Source organism: Piliocolobus tephrosceles, chromosome 7 (assembly GCF_002776525.5).
Source record: "Piliocolobus tephrosceles isolate RC106 chromosome 7, ASM277652v3, whole genome shotgun sequence".
NCBI lineage: Eukaryota > Metazoa > Chordata > Mammalia > Primates > Cercopithecidae > Piliocolobus > Piliocolobus tephrosceles.
In genome coordinates, this window is record NC_045440.1 from 109,763,098 (window position 1) to 109,784,523 (window position 21,426).

At 36.4% G+C, this 21,426-nt stretch overlaps 1 protein-coding gene across 2 annotated transcripts in view; it reads left to right on the forward strand.

Annotated features, from left to right (window-relative positions):
- The window catches only part of OXR1 (oxidation resistance 1), a 476,607-nt gene that overhangs the window by 72,006 nt on the left and 383,175 nt on the right, over positions 1-21,426 (forward strand). For both annotated transcript variants that reach the window (XM_023225081.2, XM_023225095.2), the window contains exon 2: positions 16,317-16,477. In XM_023225081.2, the coding sequence (XP_023080849.1) occupies positions 16,455-16,477 (23 nt within the window). In that variant the 5' untranslated portion in view covers positions 16,317-16,454. The remainder of the gene's footprint in view (positions 1-16,316; positions 16,478-21,426) is intronic.

The window sequence follows — 21,426 nt, forward strand, 5'->3', positions numbered from 1 at the left end:
CCCGCCTCAGCCTCCCAAAGGGCTGGGATTACAGGCATGAGCCACTGCACCCGGCCAATTTTTTTAAACTTCTACTTGAGTGAAGAGGGAATTATGTAGGATTCTGGCCTTTCTCCCAGTAGAAACAGTGGACAGGAAGAATTTAGCCAGCTGATGCATGAAAAGTGAAATTTTGTGTATGATATGTAACGCTCTTGTATTCCTTTCCAGCCTTACATCTTACCATATATCCTTCACATGCATCCTTTATTCTAAAATCCAGTATGCTTTCTCTTACATGCCTTTCACAATTCTTTTGTGTCTTGACAAATGCTACACCATCTGCACCTGACAGATCATCTCTCAAAGGTTGTGTCAAGTGTCACCTTCTCAGTGAACACCTTCCTGGGATCACCCTCCTTGTGAGGAAACAGCTGTGCTTCCTTTTGTCTAATTGTACTTAAAAGAACATTTGCCATAGTTTCTATAACTAGTTACTGTGTTTCTGTATTTATGTTTGTCTACTTTTCTTATGCTGCAAGATCCTTGCGAGCAGGGAGCTTATTTTATTATTTCTTATATCCTTAGAAAAGTGCCTGACACATAGGAGGTGCCCAATAAATGTTAGATAAGTGAATGAATAACATAAGAAATATGCAGAAACTCTAACAGGGACTCCTAATTGACAAGAATTAACGCTGGCTAGAGCTAGGAGGGATGCGTTGGACAAAGCTTCTCTCTCTAAGATTCTGGATTTGAGACAATTAAACACATATATTCCTGCAATAAAGATAGCTTTTGCTATCCAAATATTTACTGTCACATTTTGTTAGAATTTTCACAAAAATTTTAGTATCCAAATAGAAAATTCTACCACAACATTTTTATAAGTGCAAGAATGGAAATGTTGAAGTCGTAGGTGAGTCCATGTAGGAGGATATAGAGTACCTCCATATAGAATCATGCCAATGTCTTCTAAGGAAGTAGAAAAGCCTGTGAAGAAAGTTGGTGAGTACAAGAGGTCTAGAAAATCCCATGTATTAAAAGAAACATTGGTGCATAAAATATACAGAGAAAGATTAACACATAAAACATACGTTTGATCATGCACATGGCTCTCTCCATAATGCTTGTATTTTCCACATGTAAGACAATTTTAAAATATATTATGATTATTGGCTTTTTGAAAGCTTGCCTGTGTCACTCAAGCATAACATGGTATGTTTCAGAAGCTAGAGACCTATCTCATGTGGTGGGTACTCAGAAAAATCGAAACCATGGATTACCTGCTGATGGCACTATAATTCTTTGAAGATCTGAAGGAGATGAAAGAATTTGATCATTCGGTAAAAAGTTGACTTTCAGCTGAAATTCTGGACTAGTACAAAAGACCTGAAAACTATGTAAGATAGATAGAATCACTGGAATGAAGATCATAGAGGAGGCAACTTCTTGGTAATGGGGTTGCCGCAGTTTTTTTGTTTGTTTGTTTGTTTGTTTCCCCAGTGAATTGCAGAAAACTATTGATAAAGGTAGCAAACAAATTTTCAGTAATATCAATTCTCTTGATATAATTTGGCTTTTTATAAATAAGTGTTATCAGAAGATAATAAAAAAGAGCTAGGATATTATGCATCCAAAGATGGGTTCGCGTAACTTTTAAGTGAAAGTTGTAGAGGCGATAGTAAACTAAAACCTCTCTACTTGTGTAAGTCTGAACACCCAGGACTATTAAGGAAATGTGGAAGGGTAAATTGTCTATTATGTGGTTCTTAAATCTAAAACTTGGTTGAAAAAGGAGGCATTCAGTCATTTTTCAAGGAGTCATAGTTTCCAGTGGTCCATTTTTTAGGGGTGTAGAATCTTAGAACATAAAGAATTGTGACTGAGGTTTGGGTAAATTTCATTTAATAAAACAAATGGTTAATAAAGTTGCTATGAAGAAACCTAGTTTGGATGACAAGCTAAGAAAATTTCTTTTTTTTTTTTTTTTCACATCAGCATGAATATCTGAATTATTTTTCCATCCCTAATTCATTTTGCCAGTGGCGACATCATCCCTCCAAGGATGCTGTGGCTTCACTGAATCTTCAGTGGTACTCTCTGAGGTTTAGAGGCCCTTTCTGCTGAGTTCCAAAAAATGGAAGCTCTGGCTGGGCGCGGTGGCTCATGCCTGTAATCCTATCACTTTGGGAGGCCGAGGCAGGCCCATTACGAGGTCAGGAGATGGAGACCACCCTGGCGAACACGGTGAAACCGCGTCTCTGCTAAAAATACAAAAACAAAATTAGCCGGGCATGGTGGCGGGCGCCTGTAGTGCCAGCTACTGGGGAGGCTGAGGCAAGAGAACGGTGTGAACCCGGGAGGCGGAGCTTGCAGTGAATGGAGATCGCGCCACTACACTCCAGCCTGGGCGACAGAGCGAGACTCCGTCTCAAAAAATAAAAAAATAAAAAAAAAAGGAAGCTCTTTGGTTTTTGGTTTTAATTAAGCATGCCCGTGTCTGTGGAGGGAAAGCCAAAGGCTTTTAGAGAATAGTCAATTCTTCTCCAGGCTCAATGAAAGGACTTAAGAGAAGCAAATTGATTTTGATCATGTTGTGCATTTTCCAATAATTCCCTAAAGAGGAAAACATTTTCCTAAGCAAAGAGTGACATGCGGATTTCTTTTGTGATCCGTATTTGTGAAAAATGCCTCACTTCAGGATTACAATATGCCCTAACAAATAAATACTGCCTGTGCCTGGGGGCTGAGTAGTGGTTATCACCAGAGAAGCTCTTACCCTCTTAGAAGTAGGCATTAGTTTCCTACTATCTGTTGTTTGAGTATGAGTCAAACAGTAGATGTAGATGCCTTCCCTGTCAAACAGAGGAAATATCAATAACTTATATGACCTTTATAACATAGCCATTCAACTAAAATTGACTTAACAGATATTTATCTTTTGTTGATTGTAGGCAATAAACGATACTATGTTGTATAAGGACTAGGAAAAAAATTAAGATGTAATTATTGTTCTTGAGGAAATAGTAGAACCCAGATCAAATAAGAAAATAAATAGTTATTGGGTTTATTTTGCTTTTGCACTTTTTCTAAAATATCTATAAATTATGAATTATATTTTATGTGACTATTCCTATATCTGCTCTTTCACTGACTGTCATTTGTTATGACAAAAGGGTGCTCTCTGATCCCCATGGCTAGAAACTTCAAATTCAGTGTTTCTTAAGTAATAAATGTTTCTTAAGTAGGTAAATAATATCATATTATTAACATTTAGTGTTCACCTTTCACAGATAGGTAAACCATAACATGAGTTTTCTGATAAACCTTGCTGTATCAATATGTACAAAATGTATAAAATGTGAAGAGTACATATATGAAGGGAATTGAATTTTTCCAAGTTTTGAGTTAAAGTGGGTATTGATTTTTGAGCTAGATTTTGCAAGACTAATATTTCTGTTCAAGAAGGGAAAGGACATTCCTCGAAATGGGAACATAGTAATCAGTTTGTTCATTGTAAAACATAAGGTCATGGATGCATTTAGTTTATTTGGAGAGAAACCAGGTCCAAGTTGCCAGGTTTAGGGGGCAGGAGGTATGGGATAGTTTAGGATGAATATCAACAAGGTGACTTGGGCTGTGCTATGAAGGACATTGAAGCAATGTCTGAAAAGTCTTCAGAACACACACACAAACACACACGCACACACCCCTACCTATTTATATATTACATTCCTAAGTACATTGTGTTCAAAAACTGGTTTTCCTTGATTTCTCCCACGTTAATTCGGAAAATTAACATGCTTATGTGCTGAGAATACAGAAAGATTCATTAAATGTGCCTAAGACATTTTCTCATTTGAAACATTTATTTTAAAAAATTTAATCTGCTGCTTTTTTTTTTTTTAAATTAAACTGTCTTTTGGCAATCTCTTTTATTGGACAATCCACATGGGATTGAATCTTTAATGACTCATCAAAATTTATTGTAGATTCTAAAAACATTATAAAAAATATTGATAAATATATAAAAACAGCTGGTTTTGAGATATTGTACTTTTAAAAAATGATTAGTGCTACCCTTGAGTACAATAAAGTACACCTGAAAAACGCGAGTTTCAAACTGAGAATTCTGTTTAATTTTTGGCTAGTTCCAAGTGAAGAACGCTGTGCTAGGCCTTCACCAGAGAGTGGAAACAAATGTATTGAGCAGTAGTAATTGGAGGGAAGACAAGCCAGAAGATACAGGCCGCACTGAAGAGGATCCCAAGTGTAATAGTTAGGTTGTAGGAATAGTCATCAGAGGTTTTCTAAATAAAAATTTGCATATGTAAATGCTTTCCCTTAATAAAATTACATTGCAATATAGATTGGAGGGTTAGAGACAAGTTTGAAGGCCAATGGAATAATTTCCAGCCAGTGATGTGCAAACTGTGTACCAGGAACACCAGTGATCAGTGGAGAGGATTCAAGTATTTGCCAATGATATGTTCCCCATCAAACACTGAAGATTTTTTAATTTCAAGAATTTACCTTTTTAAAAAATTAGGAGGATTTTTTGATCGTTAGGTTTTTTGGATGATCAAAAAATCATAGTATTATATGTTCCCCATTAAACACTGAAGACTTTGCCCAAAGAATTTAACTTTTTAAAAAAATTCTTAAGATTTTAAAATATTATTCAGATGCTTTAAAAAATCTGAAAAAAAAAAAACCAGTCAATACAAAAGATAATAAGGCTTGAACCCCAGGGATGGCAATCAGAATAAAGAGGAGAAAGTGACTTTAAGATATGCAATTGAGCAGTAAACAAAACAAAATAGAAATGAAAACAACCTCGGGCAAGCATTTAATAAAAAGTTAGGGAAAATTATTCTTGAAATCAAAGAAAAATATCAACTCCATAGATTAAAAATTTGAAAAATATCTCCTGAGAAAATCACATTAGATAGAACTTTGAATAATATTACCGTATGGAAAAATGATGATAGATCAATGAAGAACAGTGAACGTTAGGAGAGCTTGGATGTTTCAGCACCCTGGAAGTCAAGGGTTACAAGTTACCCAAAGAGAGAGGGAAAGGAAAGGGATGGATGTAGCAGGCAAAGGGAATAACACGTCAACATCCTATGAGCTAAAGAGGCACAGGTGCACTCAGGAAAATGCAAAGCAGAACTCAGGAACAAGTGGATGGAGTGGAGTCTGACAGAAGCCTATTGGAATCAGTAGTTAAGTCAATACACAAGTTGACTGGTGATGAGAATTTTAGGGTGAAGCTCAGAAGACAAGAGTGGATGTAAAAAGGGGAAGGCTGTGGGTATAGGGTAATATTTGGTGGCATTTGTGAATACAGGGAAGTAGTGAGACAAAGGAATAGTTTGAAGTCACAGCTGAGGCAAGGAAATATTGTATAGAATCAGAAACAGAGGAGAAAGAACCAGGAAGAGGCAGACATGAAAGATAGAGGCATCAAAGAAGCTTACAATCACATTAAAGTTCAGGAGAAAATGAGATTAACGCATAGGGACAAAAGTTGTCTTTACAGTTCATACATGAATGAAATGATTTTTTTCTCAGAAAATTATGGCAATATCTGATATAGTTAATTATTCTGGAGAAAATATCTCAAACTGTTTTAGGGTGATCTTGTTTGAAGTAATAATTTGTTTAAAAGTTGCTCTAAGGTTCATAACTGTTTAGTTCTCTGCCTATGGTAAATACTTCCTGTAATTTGAACATGAGGATATTTCTGAAGGGGGTGCTTAGGCTAATGACAAATATAGCCACATTGCTGTGATAAATGCTTTAGACTAATTACTGACATGCTCAGTTGAATACTAATACATCCCATGAAATGACTTTAATACAAGTAAAATGACAGCTGCACTGCAGTGAGAGGACACATAAAGCTTTGCGTCAGTTTGTCTCCTAGGTTACCATCTGTGCTGATCTGAAGTTTCAATGTGTGGGATATCTCAACCTGTGCAAAGACTGTATTTTCAGGATAGGTATCAATAGGATATAAAAGCCTCTTGGAAACTACTTGAGCATTTATTTGGGATACATCCATGCTGACTTTATTCATTCAATTGTTCTAGAGAGACACACATCTGTGTTCTGTTAGAAATTTTGTGCAACGATTGTGGAAATAGAATGTCAGGATTATTTGACTCCACTTTGCATATACAAACAAAAAGATGTGAATTTACATGTTGTACAACTGAACTACATTCTGGATAAAACTGAGGGGTAAAACAGATTTGAAAAATTGGATGACTTCTACTCTAGAGTTTTCATAGTTATTATTTCATAATTAATATTCATTTCAAGCAAATATTTAAAAAGCTGTAAAAGTATAGACATTTTAGGAGTCTAGAACCTATAAATATGGCCCCAAATGAAAGAAATGGTGTTTTGATACTCTAAAAGGAAAAGAGAGACTGCTCTTAGTTCAAAATTGTATAGAATTTAATATTTCTTAATCTAAAACGTTTATCATTTTTTCAACAAATGATGATTGAATACCTTCCCTGTCCTAGGCACTGTGCTAGGCCATAGGTTTGCAAAGTCGTTAAAGCTTGCTCTCTGTCCTCAAGAAATTTACATTGTAGATGGAAAACAGACCAGCCCAAGGCATTAAACCACCCTTTCTGAAGGTTGTCATGGAATAAGAACAGGATGTTGTGAAACAACACAGGGGTTGCACATAATGAGACCTAGGAAAGTTTGGAAGAAATGATGTCCATGTTGAGATATGATGAGTTAGAAGTTAGCTGAGCAGAGGGGAAAGGAAAGGGATGAGTGTAGCAGACAAAGAGAAAATAGCACATCAAAGTCCTGTAAGCTGTGGAGACACAGATGCATTCGGGAAAATTCAAACCAGCTTAGCTGAAATACAGTGTGCACTGGGGAGCAGGGGAAAAGGAGGTAAGGGTCTCAGTGAGAGAAGGTGGAAAGGAAAGCAGGTGTCAGATCACCTCGAGTCTTGTGAACCATCTCAGGGAACTGATATTTTATTGTGAGAGCAAAATAGAGCAATTAAAGAGCGTTGGAGAAGACATCTATTACCACCGGCGTCTCCTTGTTCTTCCTCATCATTGTCATCATCATCATCGTCATTATCCTTGTATGAACTCACTCTGTGGCAGGCAATATCAAGTTAGTTCATGCATTTTTAAATAAAATTTTTATCATGATCTTATTACTACATCTAATATTCCTATTTTACAGATGAAGAAATAAGCAAGGAATGCACTTAGTTTCCCCAAACTCACAGTTACCAATAAGCACAGTTGGTAATCACACCCAGGAGTTTCTGATACCATGGTAGTCCCTGCCTCTCTACTCTGCAGTTCTTAGTAGAAAATGACTGTATTCCACCAAGAGCACTCAGTTTGCAGTGTATTGCAGATGATGTATTAGATGACAGCTAAACTGGAAAGGGGGGCTAGTTATGATGTCATTGTTATTAATCAGGCATCAGAAGACAATGGATGGAGGTAGTGAGAATGGAGAAAAGTGGATGTATTCCAAAGATATCTCAGAGGTAGAATCAACCAGGCTTAGTGATTAACTGGATGGGTGGAACAATATACTTCTGACTTGGACGATGAGTATATTTCAGGAAGTGTATTTGTAAAATCCACTGGATACGTTGGTTCTCCAAGAAGCAGTAATGTCAGAAAGATTACATTTATACATTTCTGGTAGGAATGTAAATTAGCACAACTTCTACGAAAGGGAGCTTACCAGTGTGTTTTAGAATTTAAAATGTGCATAGGATTGACCCAGAAATTTTATGTGTAAGTGTTTATCCACAAATATAAACCGATTTTATAGCACGTGTATGAGGATACACACTGCAGCATCTTATGTAATTGCAAAATATTGTATACAAACTTAATCTCCTTCAGTATGGGACTGGCTGATGATTTTGGGTAAATCCATTCAATGAAATGCTCTAAAATCCTGAATGGGAAGGAGGCATCTCTATATGTGTATTGATAGGGAAATATTGTTTATGTACATGATTTTATGACTATGTATATAGAAAATAAAGGTGTAGGTAAACCTGTATATATTAGGCTACCATTTTATCAAAGCCAAGTAAATAGATAGATATCAAATTAGATATAGATATAAATCTGATAGCAGGGTACAGAGGACAGAAAAGGGAGAGATGTTTATTCTTTAGCGTATATTCTTTTGATTTTACTCTATAAGCATAGATTTCTCATTTTAAGAATTAATAACAAGATAGCACAAATTATAAAAATTCAAGGCAGAACCCCATTTTTTAAAATCTTGTCTCTAGAGAAAGTTTATCTCAAGGGAAAAGTAAAACTGTTAGTTTGGTTTCCTTGTTTATGTTGTGCCTCATTAAGAGTTTAACTATGGGCCAAGGTGTGGTGGCTCACGCCTGTAATCCCAACACTGTGGGAGGCCAAGGAAGGCAGATCACCTGAGGTCAGGAATTTGAGAAACCAGCCTGGCCAACATGTCAAAACCCCATCTCTACAAAAAATACAAACATCAGCCGGGCGTGGTGGCGCATGCCTGTAGTCCCAGCTACTGGGGAGGTTGAGGCAGGTGAATTGCTTGAACCCAGGAGGAAGAGGTTGCAGTGAGTTGAGATCACCCCACTGTACTCCAGCCTGGACAACTCCAGCCTGGGTGACAGAGTAAGACTCTGTCTCAATAATAATAATAATAATAATAATAATTTAACTATGTAGACAATCAGTTTTCACAGAAAAAATAATATCTTTCCCCAGTGATTGACTTATATGCTTCCAAAGTCCTGGAGTTCCAAAAATTCATAATTCAAGTGTAAGAATATATTAATGTCACTATTTAAATTATTATTTTTGAGTCATTCAAGTCATATTGTTGCTAACATTTTATTTTGTTCATTTTTTACATTAAAATTTTTTTCTTATTTTTTAATTGGCAAATACAATTGTATATATTTATGATATACAACATGATGTTTTGAGATATGTATACACTGTGGAATGGCTAAATCAAGCTAATGAACATGTCCATTACCTCACTAATGTATCGTATTTTTATGGTGAGAACATTAAAAACATCTGCTCTCTTAGCAATTTTCAAGAATGCAATACGTCGTTATTAACTATAGTCACCGTGTTTGTTGTACAGTAGATCTCCTGAACTTATTCCTCCAGTCTAACTGAAAGTTTGTGTCACTCAGCATCTTCCCAATCTCCCCCACTGCCTCCAGCCTGCCGCCCCTAGGAACCACCATTTTACTTTCTGCTTCTGTGAGTTCTGCTTTTGTAGATCTCACATCCGACTGAGAGCATACAATATTTGTCTTTCTGTTCCTGGCTGATTTTAGTGTGCTATCTTTCAGGTTATCCAAATTGTTACAAATGACAGAATTTCTTTCTTTTGAGAAATGTCCATTCAGGTCCTTTGCCCTTTTTTTTTTTTTTTTTATGGAATCATTTGTCTTTTGCTATTGAGTTTGTTTGAGTTCCTTATATGGTTTTGATATTAACCCCTTTTCAGTTATCTTGTTGGAAAATGTTTTCTTCCATTCTCCCTTCTCTTGTTAAGTTCCCTGGCTGATGGGATTACTCCAGGATCATTATGGAATGGGGTTGGATCTGGGTCATGTTACTGCTTCTGGGTATGCAGCAGGGTCTGAGGTTGACAGGCCTGGTATGAGGGTTCTAGTGGGCAAAGATGCCCCCTGGTCCCTTGGTGGACTGGGATGTCTCCAGGACCTTGGTCCACAGAGGTGGTTCTGGGATAAGGACCTGCTTCAGGGTCCACAGATGGTGGACTGTTACTACATGTGTGGATGAGTGTGGCTAGGTCGCTATGTTGCTAGGAAGGCTACATCTACCCTGCTGCTACATGGCTCACAGGTCCCTGGGAAGAAGTGTGGCATCCTCTATGTCCCTGGGAAGGCTCCATCTGGGTCACTGTATGGGTCCCTAGACAGCCCCTACTGCCCTGGTCTGTGGCTGAGGGGGATTGGAACCAAGTCATGGGGCTGCTTCAGGATCTCCAGCTGAGACTAAGTCTTCAAGTCTGTCTCTGGAGTCATGGACAGGTGTGTCTCCCAGCAGGTCCCTGAGCAGAGAAGCCTGTTCTCAGATTGCAGTTGAGAGGGGCTGGAGCCTAATGCAGTGCTATTTTAAGACCCACAGGGGGCCAAGGTCAGAGTCAGGCTGCAGGAGCACTGATCAGCTTGTCTCCCTCCAGGTGCCTCCGTGGGCAAGACTTGTCTCAAGCTGCAGGTGAGATAGGCTGGAACCACTTCTCAGGGTTGTTTCAGGATCTGCTGTGGGACCTAGGTCAGCTGGCCTTCCTGCAAGGCAGGACGTGAGTCTCTTTGAGTCCCTGGGCAGGCAGAACTACTTTCTGGCTGTCCCTTAGTGTATTAACACCTGGAGAGTTCTTGGTACTTAGCTAGATGCTCTGGAGTTTGAATAAAAAAGACACAATTACTGACCTTTGAAAAAACAAAAGTCATATGAAAAATGCAGCACACATTTTAATGTGAAATGTATTGTAGTTATAGATTGCTTCAGAAGAGGGGAGATCAGAGAAGCATGAAACTATCTGGCAAGAATTCACAGGATCCATGGACCTTGTATTGATTCTGGAAGAATTTGGATAAGTGAGACTAGAGGGGAAAGAAAACTTCAGTACAGAGAAGAATCAGAAATGTATAGTGTATTCAGAGCTCAGGCATAAGCATTATAAGTAAGCAAGCTCAAGCAGAGTAGAGAGCCTAGGTTGGGAAGTATCAATAAGGCAAGTTTATGGGAAAACCAGAAAACAAGAAAGAGGTTTTAGATTTGATGTGAAAATCAAAAGGAGTCCACCTTGTAAAACTCAAAAGAGTCTAATATTTCTCTGATAATTTGTTCTGCTAACATTTATTTGAATCTTTAGCATAAAAGTCTTCTCTTCATACCACTTGCATTTTATTCTTCATTTTATGCCCATTATCTCTTGTAGTGCCCTGAGTGCAATTCAAATATATATGTACCTCATTACATGCACAGTACATCTCTTAAAACAAAATCCAATGGACGCTTGGATATCCCAGTTTGAAATTATCTATAATGTTTAATATCCCCTTTGGAATTGAAGCCTAATTTTCTGCAGGCAGAGCGATGTAATTCACTGTGTACACTTCATGCTTATGGTGCTTATGATCAAAACCTTGAACCATTTTGGTTCTTCTTCCAAGAACCGTTTTTATAGATTTATTGTTTTAAATATGAAATATAGAAAACCTGTATTTATTATGTGGTAGGTTACTTAAACTGATATTCATGGAATTTTAAGGTCTTTTTTTTTCCAGAATATATAAAGAACTTTTATGAATCAGTAAGAAATCAGGACAAAGGTATTACGAGGCATTTAACATAAAAACACTAGGACAGCCAAGACAATTATAATAAAGATACTTATTCGCAATAGTTATTAGAGGAATGGAAATGAAAACCATCTACTATTTAGTGCCATCAAAATCACATGCAGAATTTCCTGAGTCTGACAATATCAAATATCAGCAAGGCAATGATATTAGAAGCATCTAGGTACGCATAGGAGTAGGTTAGAAAAATGTGTCTTTTCCTTAAATAAAATCACTTCACAGAAGATTTGTGAAATGGCAAAGTAATTACAACTAAACGAATTTATTAGAATATAGTATTTTTTTTTCAGCTGGATTTGAATCCTAAAATCTCATTCACGAATAAAATGATTAAAATAATTATTTCGGTAAAGTATCATCCCAGTAATCCATTGTTGTATTCAAGGACTCTTCACATTTTAATAAATAGGTTAAAAGAGAGAGGGTTTATTAAATTCACATGCTATTTTCCTTAATAGTGCACTAAAAGAATGACCTAAAGAGAAGAACTGTGTCTATGCTTATAGCTTATACCATAGCTATACCATAGCTGGGCATTCAGGAGAAGTCAAATCACTCCATATATTTTTAAAACCTTCCTCTAATATGAAGATAGAGTCTTCCTCTTGTGAAAAAGGGGCAGATCTCATTCTTAGCAATGTTAGAATTTTGGCTGAAAGCTATGAATTCATACGTAAGTGTGGAGAATGATGTTGGAGATTTGTGTTAAGATTATGAATCACCAAAATTAACTCAAAATTTAAACTTGTGTGAAGATTTTAAAGATGTTTTCTCTGGAAAGATTACATTGATAAGCAATCAATCATTTAAATGTAATTTGAAAAAATAACATGCCCAATACAGGGTTTTTTTTAAAAAATCACATCATAAACATGTAAATATAACAGGCTTTTGAATTGTTTTCTACCCAGTAAGCTTTGAGTGCCTGGTAGGCACATTGTGCCTGTCCTTGACAAAATAAATCAGATCGTTATAAGTTGTAAAAGAAAAGCAAAGATGACATAACACCAAAATGACTATTAGAGTGATTACTATAATTGCTATGAATGGTCACTATAAATTTTTTGTGTGTGTTTGAATATTTACTTCTTATAAACATGTAAGGTTTCTTTTCTTTTTAATTTTTTTTTATTTTGGTGTCATCAGAAAAAATGCAATTCTTTAATATTTATTTCATTTCAGAAATATGCCTATAAGCGTATCAAATTCCAAGTTGGTAGTTATTGTAGGTAAAGGACATTGAGCAAAGATTGCACTTTTAAACATTATGGCAAGATCTTAGGAAATTATCCTGAACTTTAAGGACTCAAAACAATACCCTGCTAAAGAAAAAATGCAACAGACAGAGTTAAACAGCTGCGAGAAAACTGGATTCCACATTATTGCAATAGAGGAGAGAGACTGAACACAACTCCACTAAAACAAAAGGCAGAAGTGTTTTTAAGTGCTGGATTGAGCTAGCAGAAAAGTTCTAGAGGACATTGTGGGAGGGCATGGTTGGTCAATTTGATTATGCCATCTTTGTTTACTAATTGGCACTTAATTAAATTAGACTTCTACCCTCCCACAGGGAGAGGCAGCTAGCAAAGCTATCTTTTTCAATGGCTACATTTTAAAAGGATGGCTCCCAGGTCCTTGAGAAATACATTACTGGATTATGAAACTGACAGGTGGTTGACACAAGATTTACATCTCAAAGGGGCAGAGAATGGATTTACAATTGCAAGTTTCCTGAAGTAAATACCCTAAGGAAAAGGAAGTTAGGAGGCCATAGACAAGAAGAAAGCCACCTAAAGTTTTGTCAAACTGGGGAAACATTAAGGCTATCTTGGTCAACTCTTCAGTTATATTAAGTTGTACCATATACATTGACAATATTTGACCATCTTTGACCTACAAAAGCAATGGGTTCATATGGCTCTGTCTAAGATCTTAAAGATCCAGTTTGTTTTTGTATTATTTTTACATTCTGCAGAAGCAAACAATTCTCAACTTCTGGTTTTTAGTTTTATACTTTCTTATTTCAAAAAGAACTTGGGGGGATTTTATGTGTATTTACGTTAAATAATATATATATATATGTATGCATATGTTTGTATATATCTGTGTATTTTAAAAAGGTTAAAATTGAAGTTGGCAAAAAAAAAAAAAAAAAGGTTAGCAGAAGTCTTGAATAGTTCTTAAAGAAATGTCACAGGTTTGTTTCAGAGCTTCCCATAAGTTAATGCAAGAAAATAAGGGTAATAAGTTGCAGTAATGACCCTAGGAGAAAAGCAACCTAGAAATTTAGAATAATAGTTTTATAGGTGTTGAGACCTAACACAATTTTTTCCTTTAAGTGCTCATAAAGGCAACATTTGTGTGTTGGCAACTTGTCCACTAAGCCTAATAGTTGATTTCATAGTCTGGGTTTTTGCTTGTTGGTTATTTTTTTTAAATGATGTCTCGCGATGCAAACTTGGCAAAACTCCAAAATGTAATTTAGTAAAAGCATTTCAATTAGGTGTGAAAATAGCAACATCCAGATACACAGTTATCTAAAGATGGAATTAAATATATCTAGAAGAATGAATTGCATTAGACAATATTCCATATATGTGTGTGTGTATATATATGTGTGTGTGTATATATATATTTGTGTGTGTATATATATGTGTGGGTATATGTGTGTATATATATATTTTTTGGATAACTGAACCCTTGAAAAAAATCAGGCAATACACCTTGGAAACTTTTTAAGTTAACTGTTGTGGTGTCAGAATTTGGAGTTCCTTTGTCTTTACAGATGTAAGTCTATATGCTATAACAATTTTACCAAGGACAGGATAGACAGCCCCTTTTGGAAAGTAAACAGACCAGTTAGGATGTGGATGAAACTTCATAGCTGCTTACTTCACCAGCAGGCCAATATTATTATTCCAGCAGTCAGGGTCCGGGTAAAATTAGAATTCATTAAAATCATGGTTCTTGCTTTATTCCTTGATAGCCACTCATATGTGCTTGTATGCACACAACAATTTTCAGAGTGTGCTTTATTTTTGTCCTTTTTTTAAAAATTTGGTGGCCTCTATGTTAAATGGTGGGTTCTTTATTTGTAAATATTATATTTTATTAATCTTTGTATTATTAATACTTAGAGTAATAGGGCATGAGAAATATTTTGTTCGCTTATGAATGACTTAAGGAAGCTGAAGTTTGATATTTAAAATTATAAATATAAAATGTAAAATTATCAGTAAACAACAGACTGTTTCCATCTCTCCTTTGCCCCATGTTTTCCGCTTTGCACTCAGTAAAAGCCACAAAACTTTGGGGGTCAAGGTCACCGAGTCTCAAACGTGGTGGCCACGCTGTTACTTTTCTGCCAGTATCCACTTCCCCACCTTCCTTACCGATGAGCACTTTGGTTGACAGGACACTAGATGCCCCGAATAATGGCTGCATTTTCCAATTGTCCTTAGAGTAAGAGTGGCCAAGTGACTAAACTCTGGCCAATAAAATGTAGGCAGAAATGTCATGTGTAAATGTTAGGAAGCATCCTCCTTCTTTTCTTCCTCCTCCTTTCTGCTGGCAGGAATGCAGACATGTTCGCTGGAGCTCAGCAACCTCTTGGACCATGAAGGGAACCACATGATTGAGAAGGGTGGAACTACAAGAAGGAAGACACCTCCTTCCCTGGTGTCCATGGAGTTGCCATGTATGCCTTGGCCTTCTTAGGTCAAGATTTATTTGTATGAGAGAAAAATAAACTCTTTTCTAAGCCATTTTATTTAGGGTTGCTTTTTCTTAAACTTGTAGCCAAGCCTGATGGCAGTCATTTGGAACACATCTTTGGAAATCCTTTCCAATTCCCTAAGACTGGGCTGGAAGCCCCGTCTTCTGTGCTCCCACATGCCCTGGATGTACCTTTATTAGAACACTTTCCCTATTTTATTGAAATCATCTTATTTTACATAAAACATTATTTGAGGACAAGAACAATGTCTTATTCATTCATCCCTAAGCTATGGCTAGGATAGTGTATGTTCACATGGAATATACTCAATAGGTATTTGTTTAATTGAAAAACAGTGGATTGATGACCTGACTGAATAAAGTGCTAACAGTACTATGGAATTAATTTGGTTGATTTTGATTCAAAATCATAGGACACTATAGTAGATGTCAAAATATATGTGTGGAGATGTTTGTCATATTTGTTACATAAATAACACCCTGGCTTATCTCCCCCATGTTAATCAATATAAATCATTTTTCCTATTATTTAGTGAATACTTTAACTCACTAAATTATTTAGTGAATAATTTTTTGTTAAAGCTTTGGGTGTGATGGTAACTCGTGTCACGGAATTCTTTCCTTCCTTCCTTCCTTCCCTTCCTTCCCTTCCTTCCTTTCCTTCCTTCCCTTCCTTCCTTTTCTTCCCTTTTTTCTCTTCCCTTCTTTCCTTCCTTCCTTCCTTCCTTCCTTCCTTCCTTCCTTCCTTCCTTCCTTCCTTCCTTCCTTCCTTCCTTCCTTCTTTCCTTCCTTCCTTTTTTATCTGCTGTGGGCTAATCAGAATCTTTGTCCTAATCTTTTTATCACAGGTGTATAAAACTGATTTGGAGAGTATAACCTTATGAAAAAATATTTGGTTCCTCCAAATCACATTCTCTCATTTCCCTGAATTCTCTACTTCGGGGATTGAATGTTTTATTAACCTTTCAGATGGTTTTAAAAGTAAAACATTCAGCTCATCATATGGTTGGTTTAATTTTATCTTTGGTTTATTACATGTCTTACATTTTAAGAAAAAAATAATATTTTTTGTGTGTATCTTATACCATGACAAAACTATTGATTTGGATGAAATAAATCTGTGAGAAACCATATAGACCAGGTACTAGAGATATTCATTTATTTCTTTTCTTTATAGGTCCTCTCAAACTGTGAGTAACTAAGTGGTTTGTGCATCATTCCAGAAGCAAAGCTAAAATTTTTAGCGGTATTGTTCACTTGACCTGCTAATTCCCTGTTCTGGAATCAAGAGAAGACTCCTCGACAAGTTGCTGCAATGTCTGTATCTAATCTGTCATGGTGAGTGAATGGTTTTCTTGCCTTAAATGTAAATGAATATGTATCGTGAGCAATATTTTATGAGAGAGTTGTACTGGCAGAACTTGGGCAGAGAGAAAGCTTAAAAATCTGGTTTCCAAAGAGTATTGCCCCATGTTAGGGTAAGGAAAGCAATCTAGGATCAGTGCTATGATATCTGGGGGCTCTGGAAAGGATTGAAGCCTCACACTGAATCCCAGTGACGTCCAATACCTTTCTTCCCAGCACACCCTAGGAGAGGGAGAAGTAATATAATATCCTTTCAGTGTTGCTTGCTATCGCTATATTCCCAGATATAGGACTAACAAGCTATATGGGTGGCTGTCAGTGTGGGGTAGATATTTGCTCATTAGTACTTCTTTTCTTTAGGTTTTACATTTCAACAAATCTACCCAGATTAAACTGAACAGAACTGAAATATGGAAGAGAAAAATTGGTTACGGATGTGTATCTCTAAATAGCTGGCATTCTAAATAATCTTTGACTTTCAATGCATGATTAAAAGCTGTTTGGGATTTAAAAAAAGAAGTGTAAAAATATTTTTCTGACGAATAATGAGCTTTTTCTATAGCAATGAAGAGCAATACTAGCAGGGATAAATTTGAAGGTATTTTATTGAACTTTGACTTTTTTATATAAAGAGGTGAATAAGTGACATTTATATAAATTCACAGTATTTAATATGTAAATATAAGGAAAATCTGGTAATTTTTTCATTTCTTTAAGAATTCATTTTATCCTTGCTCTTCAATTTGTGCTGGAAATGTAGGTAACATCAGATTAAACAGTTGTTACTTGCTCAACTTAGCTCCATAAATTTATTTTTAGTGAAGTAAGCAACTTTTTTTAGGCAAGGATATAATTATTTGTTTAGATTCAGAGTCATGTTTCTGAAGGACCTGCTTTTTAAGGACTCTCTAGAAGATATCCTTGGATCTTTTGGCCTGGGTGCTAAGAATCTCAGTTTGAAAAAAAAAAAAAGAAAAAAGAATTAAAGAAACTAAAGTATAATCAAACAGAAATTTTATTTAAATTGTTAATTATTACTGCACAGTATGTTTTCTTATTATATTATTGTTAAAATTAAGTTATCATTAAAAGTTTTTAAAACATAATTTTTGTAGAACTTGTGAATCATTTCAAACTCATGGGAGACCTTGACACATTTCCTTAAAGGAATTATACTCCTGGCAAATTGTGTGTAGGAGATGAGTTCTCAAAAAGCAGGCAGCATGTCAAAGAAGGGAGAGGGGTGGGGTGAGGAAAGGAAACGGAACGGAAAGGGGGAGGAGGAGATTGAAACAGGTATGACTGTTGTATTTCAAGAAAGCGTGCAGTTTAGCCTGGTTCACAGGGTCCGGGCAGGACTAAAATTGAGGCCTGGCCTCGGTGCATACTTCTATTAACTGTTTTGATGTGATGTGAGGATATGATTGTTGCTCCAAAACACAGTGAACTCCACAAAGAGAGAGATTGCATGCCATGGTTCCAGCCCGATTATCCAGAACAGCACCTAGAATTTAGTAGATATTCAGTAAGTGCATGCGGTGGAAATGAGTGAAAAAAATGCAAAGCAGGTAACTCAGTGGTAAATAAATGTTATCCTTCTAAAAGAAAGCTTTACATTGTGAGGCTATCTTATAGAATTCATCTATCTGGAATTTATAAGAATTCTTTCCATGTTACAGGTTCAGATTTTATAGAAATGGTTCTTGGATATTTTTATCAGCACTGTCCTGGATTCTAGCTAGTGTTCTGCATTAGATTTCCATGTAGGGAGCTATTAATTTGTTTTACCAGTGTCACCCCCACCATGCAGCTGTGAGATGTTTGGCATCCCTGTTCTCCCACTTAGCATTTGGGGTGCCCAAGTGCTGGCAGCAAAGGAGACCAGAAACTAAATCTAAAACATGTAAAACATGTTTATGACATGATTTATGTCACTGATACCTAGTTGAGACATTGTTAACATTCTTCTTCTTCTTTTTTTTTACAATAAACTTTGTAATTCTTCTATATTCCTAACATCTTCTAATTTATATTTTGGGGATTATTATTTTACAAATATTTTAATAGGAATGCATAGTAACTCATCATTACATTAATTTAGTTAAGCCGTTATAGTCCCTCATCGGGCTCTCTGTTTTGAAATCCAGAAACAAAGACATGAAAATATTGACTGATATGGGAAAACTAACTGGGTTGAAAGATTATTAATTTAAAATAAGACATGTAACATTTAAGTGTATGCCATGCGTGATTTAGCCTGACTAGTGCATTCTCTAACTGTTGTGGAAAACTACACGGGAATCTAAATCAGAAGTTTGACTGATAACCACATAATCATAACAAGGAGAGCTACGTGCTTCCAGTGTTCAAAGGCATCAGGATAGGGTACACTTGGCAGAATACACCTGTCAATAAACGATCCATCTGCTAAACACAGAGGTCAGCCTTGCAGGGCGGTTACACGTGTCTAGGAGTTGAGTAACACTGTCAGTGTTTGCCCCGATGATTCTGAGTTCCACTTCTGCCAGACTCCCTCTGCCTGGCTTTCTGGTCAATGTTACCACTGAGCTTCTAGTCAAAACTTCCTGCAATCTGTGAACAGTGTAGTCTGCCTACCATGGCATCGTCTTACTTGACCATATCCATGTGTTGATTTTAAAATGTAACTCTGAGGTTAACATGGGAAGTGCAGGATGCCTATTGGGACTTTCATAGAAAGCCTAGAAATTTTAAAAGTATAGGTTAGTATAGTTACAGGCATCTTTACAACTACCTGAGCAATTCTCCCAGCTTTTAAATACCCTGTATAAGAAAGTTATCTTTTTTATACATTAAAAAAGCTTTCTTGCTCTGTTATGGGTATGATGCTTGAAAAAAGTATATAAAGTAATTTAGCCATTTCATGTAAAATCTAAGAAATACATTTAATCTAGGAAACTTTCAAGTTTCCAAGAAACTATAGTCTCAGTTGAAAAAAGGAATAGTGGAACTTGATTGTTTCCTGAATCTTCCTATTTAGTAAATAATGATCTGAGAGAGACAATGAGTAAGTTGATGCTGGTTGAAATAGAAACAAAGAGATGTGCAGAATCTGTTGCAGAAAACTACGAACAGGGGACAGGTTCCAGGATAATCTGAGGGAAAGAATTGTTTCTGGTAGCATGGATAAGTAACTGGAGACAAAATACTAGTCAACATATGTACAGGAACACTAAAAGAGTGGGAACTCAGGGTGTAGTAGGGCCCAGAGAGTAGTAAGGAATTGGTTTAGTAGTGGAGTGTCTCAGTATGTTGATAGAGATCCTAGTGAAGGTTCAACTGATTTTGCAAGATGACATCTTTTTGACCCAAATTATTTTTCACCATGATGCCTGCACACACTTTAATTTTGGTCCCAAAATCTATTAAAGACTGGACAGCATCTTGTGGAGGTGATAGGAATTCCACTAGAGCCATGTATGGGAGAAAGAAGTCACAGGATGAAAGGCAGAATCCAAGGAGTCATTCAAAACCCAGTGAGCGTCTGTAATGTGCCATGTCCTGTGCTAAGCACAGGGAAACAGTATTGGTTAGAAGTGATGACTGCTCTTTCTGGAGCTCATTTATAAGCCAGAAGACTGATAAGTGATCAAATAGCTCTGATTTAATGTGATAAGTGCTTTAAAAGATAAAAGGTATGTGCAGAATGTGTTTGAAAACAAAAGGGGTATTTGTTTTTCCTGCTTGGGATGAAATGACTTATTTTTCAGAAATACAAATACAACTCTTGCATTTATTCCTAAATATAAAGAGATAAACTAATTGCAAAGGGTCAAACGCTACAGAAAATCATAAAGCAGAAACTAAAAATAACCTAAATCCTATCATTCACAGAAAAACATTGTTTAAAACGTTTATGTATATTATTTTCTGCATATATTCACTTTTTTTCTTTCAAAATTAGACTCAAACCATGTACGATACTTTGTCATATTCTGTTTCTAGCGAAGAGTTTCTATGGCCTTCACTCTATTTGGTGGATATAGAGCCTCATCATCAGAGGCTGGTGTATCATTGCATGGCAGTAGTGTTGTTTACCTTAGCCATCTAGGTTGGACCTTCAGATAGCTTCCACTTTTCTTTTATACGATTGTAAATATTTCTGCTGTGGGGAAAATTATTCCGAGATTATTGAGTCACAAAATACTGTGCCATTCAGGGTATGCAGCAGAGCCCTATCTTGTTGCAACTACCTGGATTGTAGATATCAAGGCCCTGGAAGAAATAATGTGTTTCTGACAAAGAGTCTTATTAATTCATCTTCTTTCTTTTTAGTTTTAGGAAAGGGCCCATTATGTATGCTCACCCTTTTCCCAGATTTAATTCCTCGTAAACATCGAGTAATGTGCTGGTAACTGAGATATATTGCAGTTGGTTAGTAGAATTTTATCAGAAGTCAACAAAGTATTCTGTTTTGTATGCCTACAGATTGGAAAAATAACAAAGCCTAAGTTGGGTAAGTTATTAATGTTTTGACTAAATTTAGAAATGGTGAATGATCTTCATTACATATGTTTATCATTTAAAATACTATTATAAATGTTGGCAATTTCAATAATACTTTAATAGGAAATAAAAACATTTGAATTATTCTCTTTATCCAAAAGTAATCATTTTTTTTAGGCTGGGTGCAGTGGCTCACACCGGTAATCCCAGTACATTGGGAGGCCGAGGTGGGTGGATCACTTGAGGTCAGGAGTTCAAGACCAGCCTGGCCAACATGGTGAAACCCCATCTCTACTAAAAATACAAAAATTAGCATGGGTGGTGGGCGCCAGTAGTCCCAGCTACTCAGATGGCTGAGGTAGAGAATCACTTGAAACCAGGAGGCAGAGGTTGCAGTGAGCAGAGATGACACCACCGTACTCCAGCCTGTGTGACAG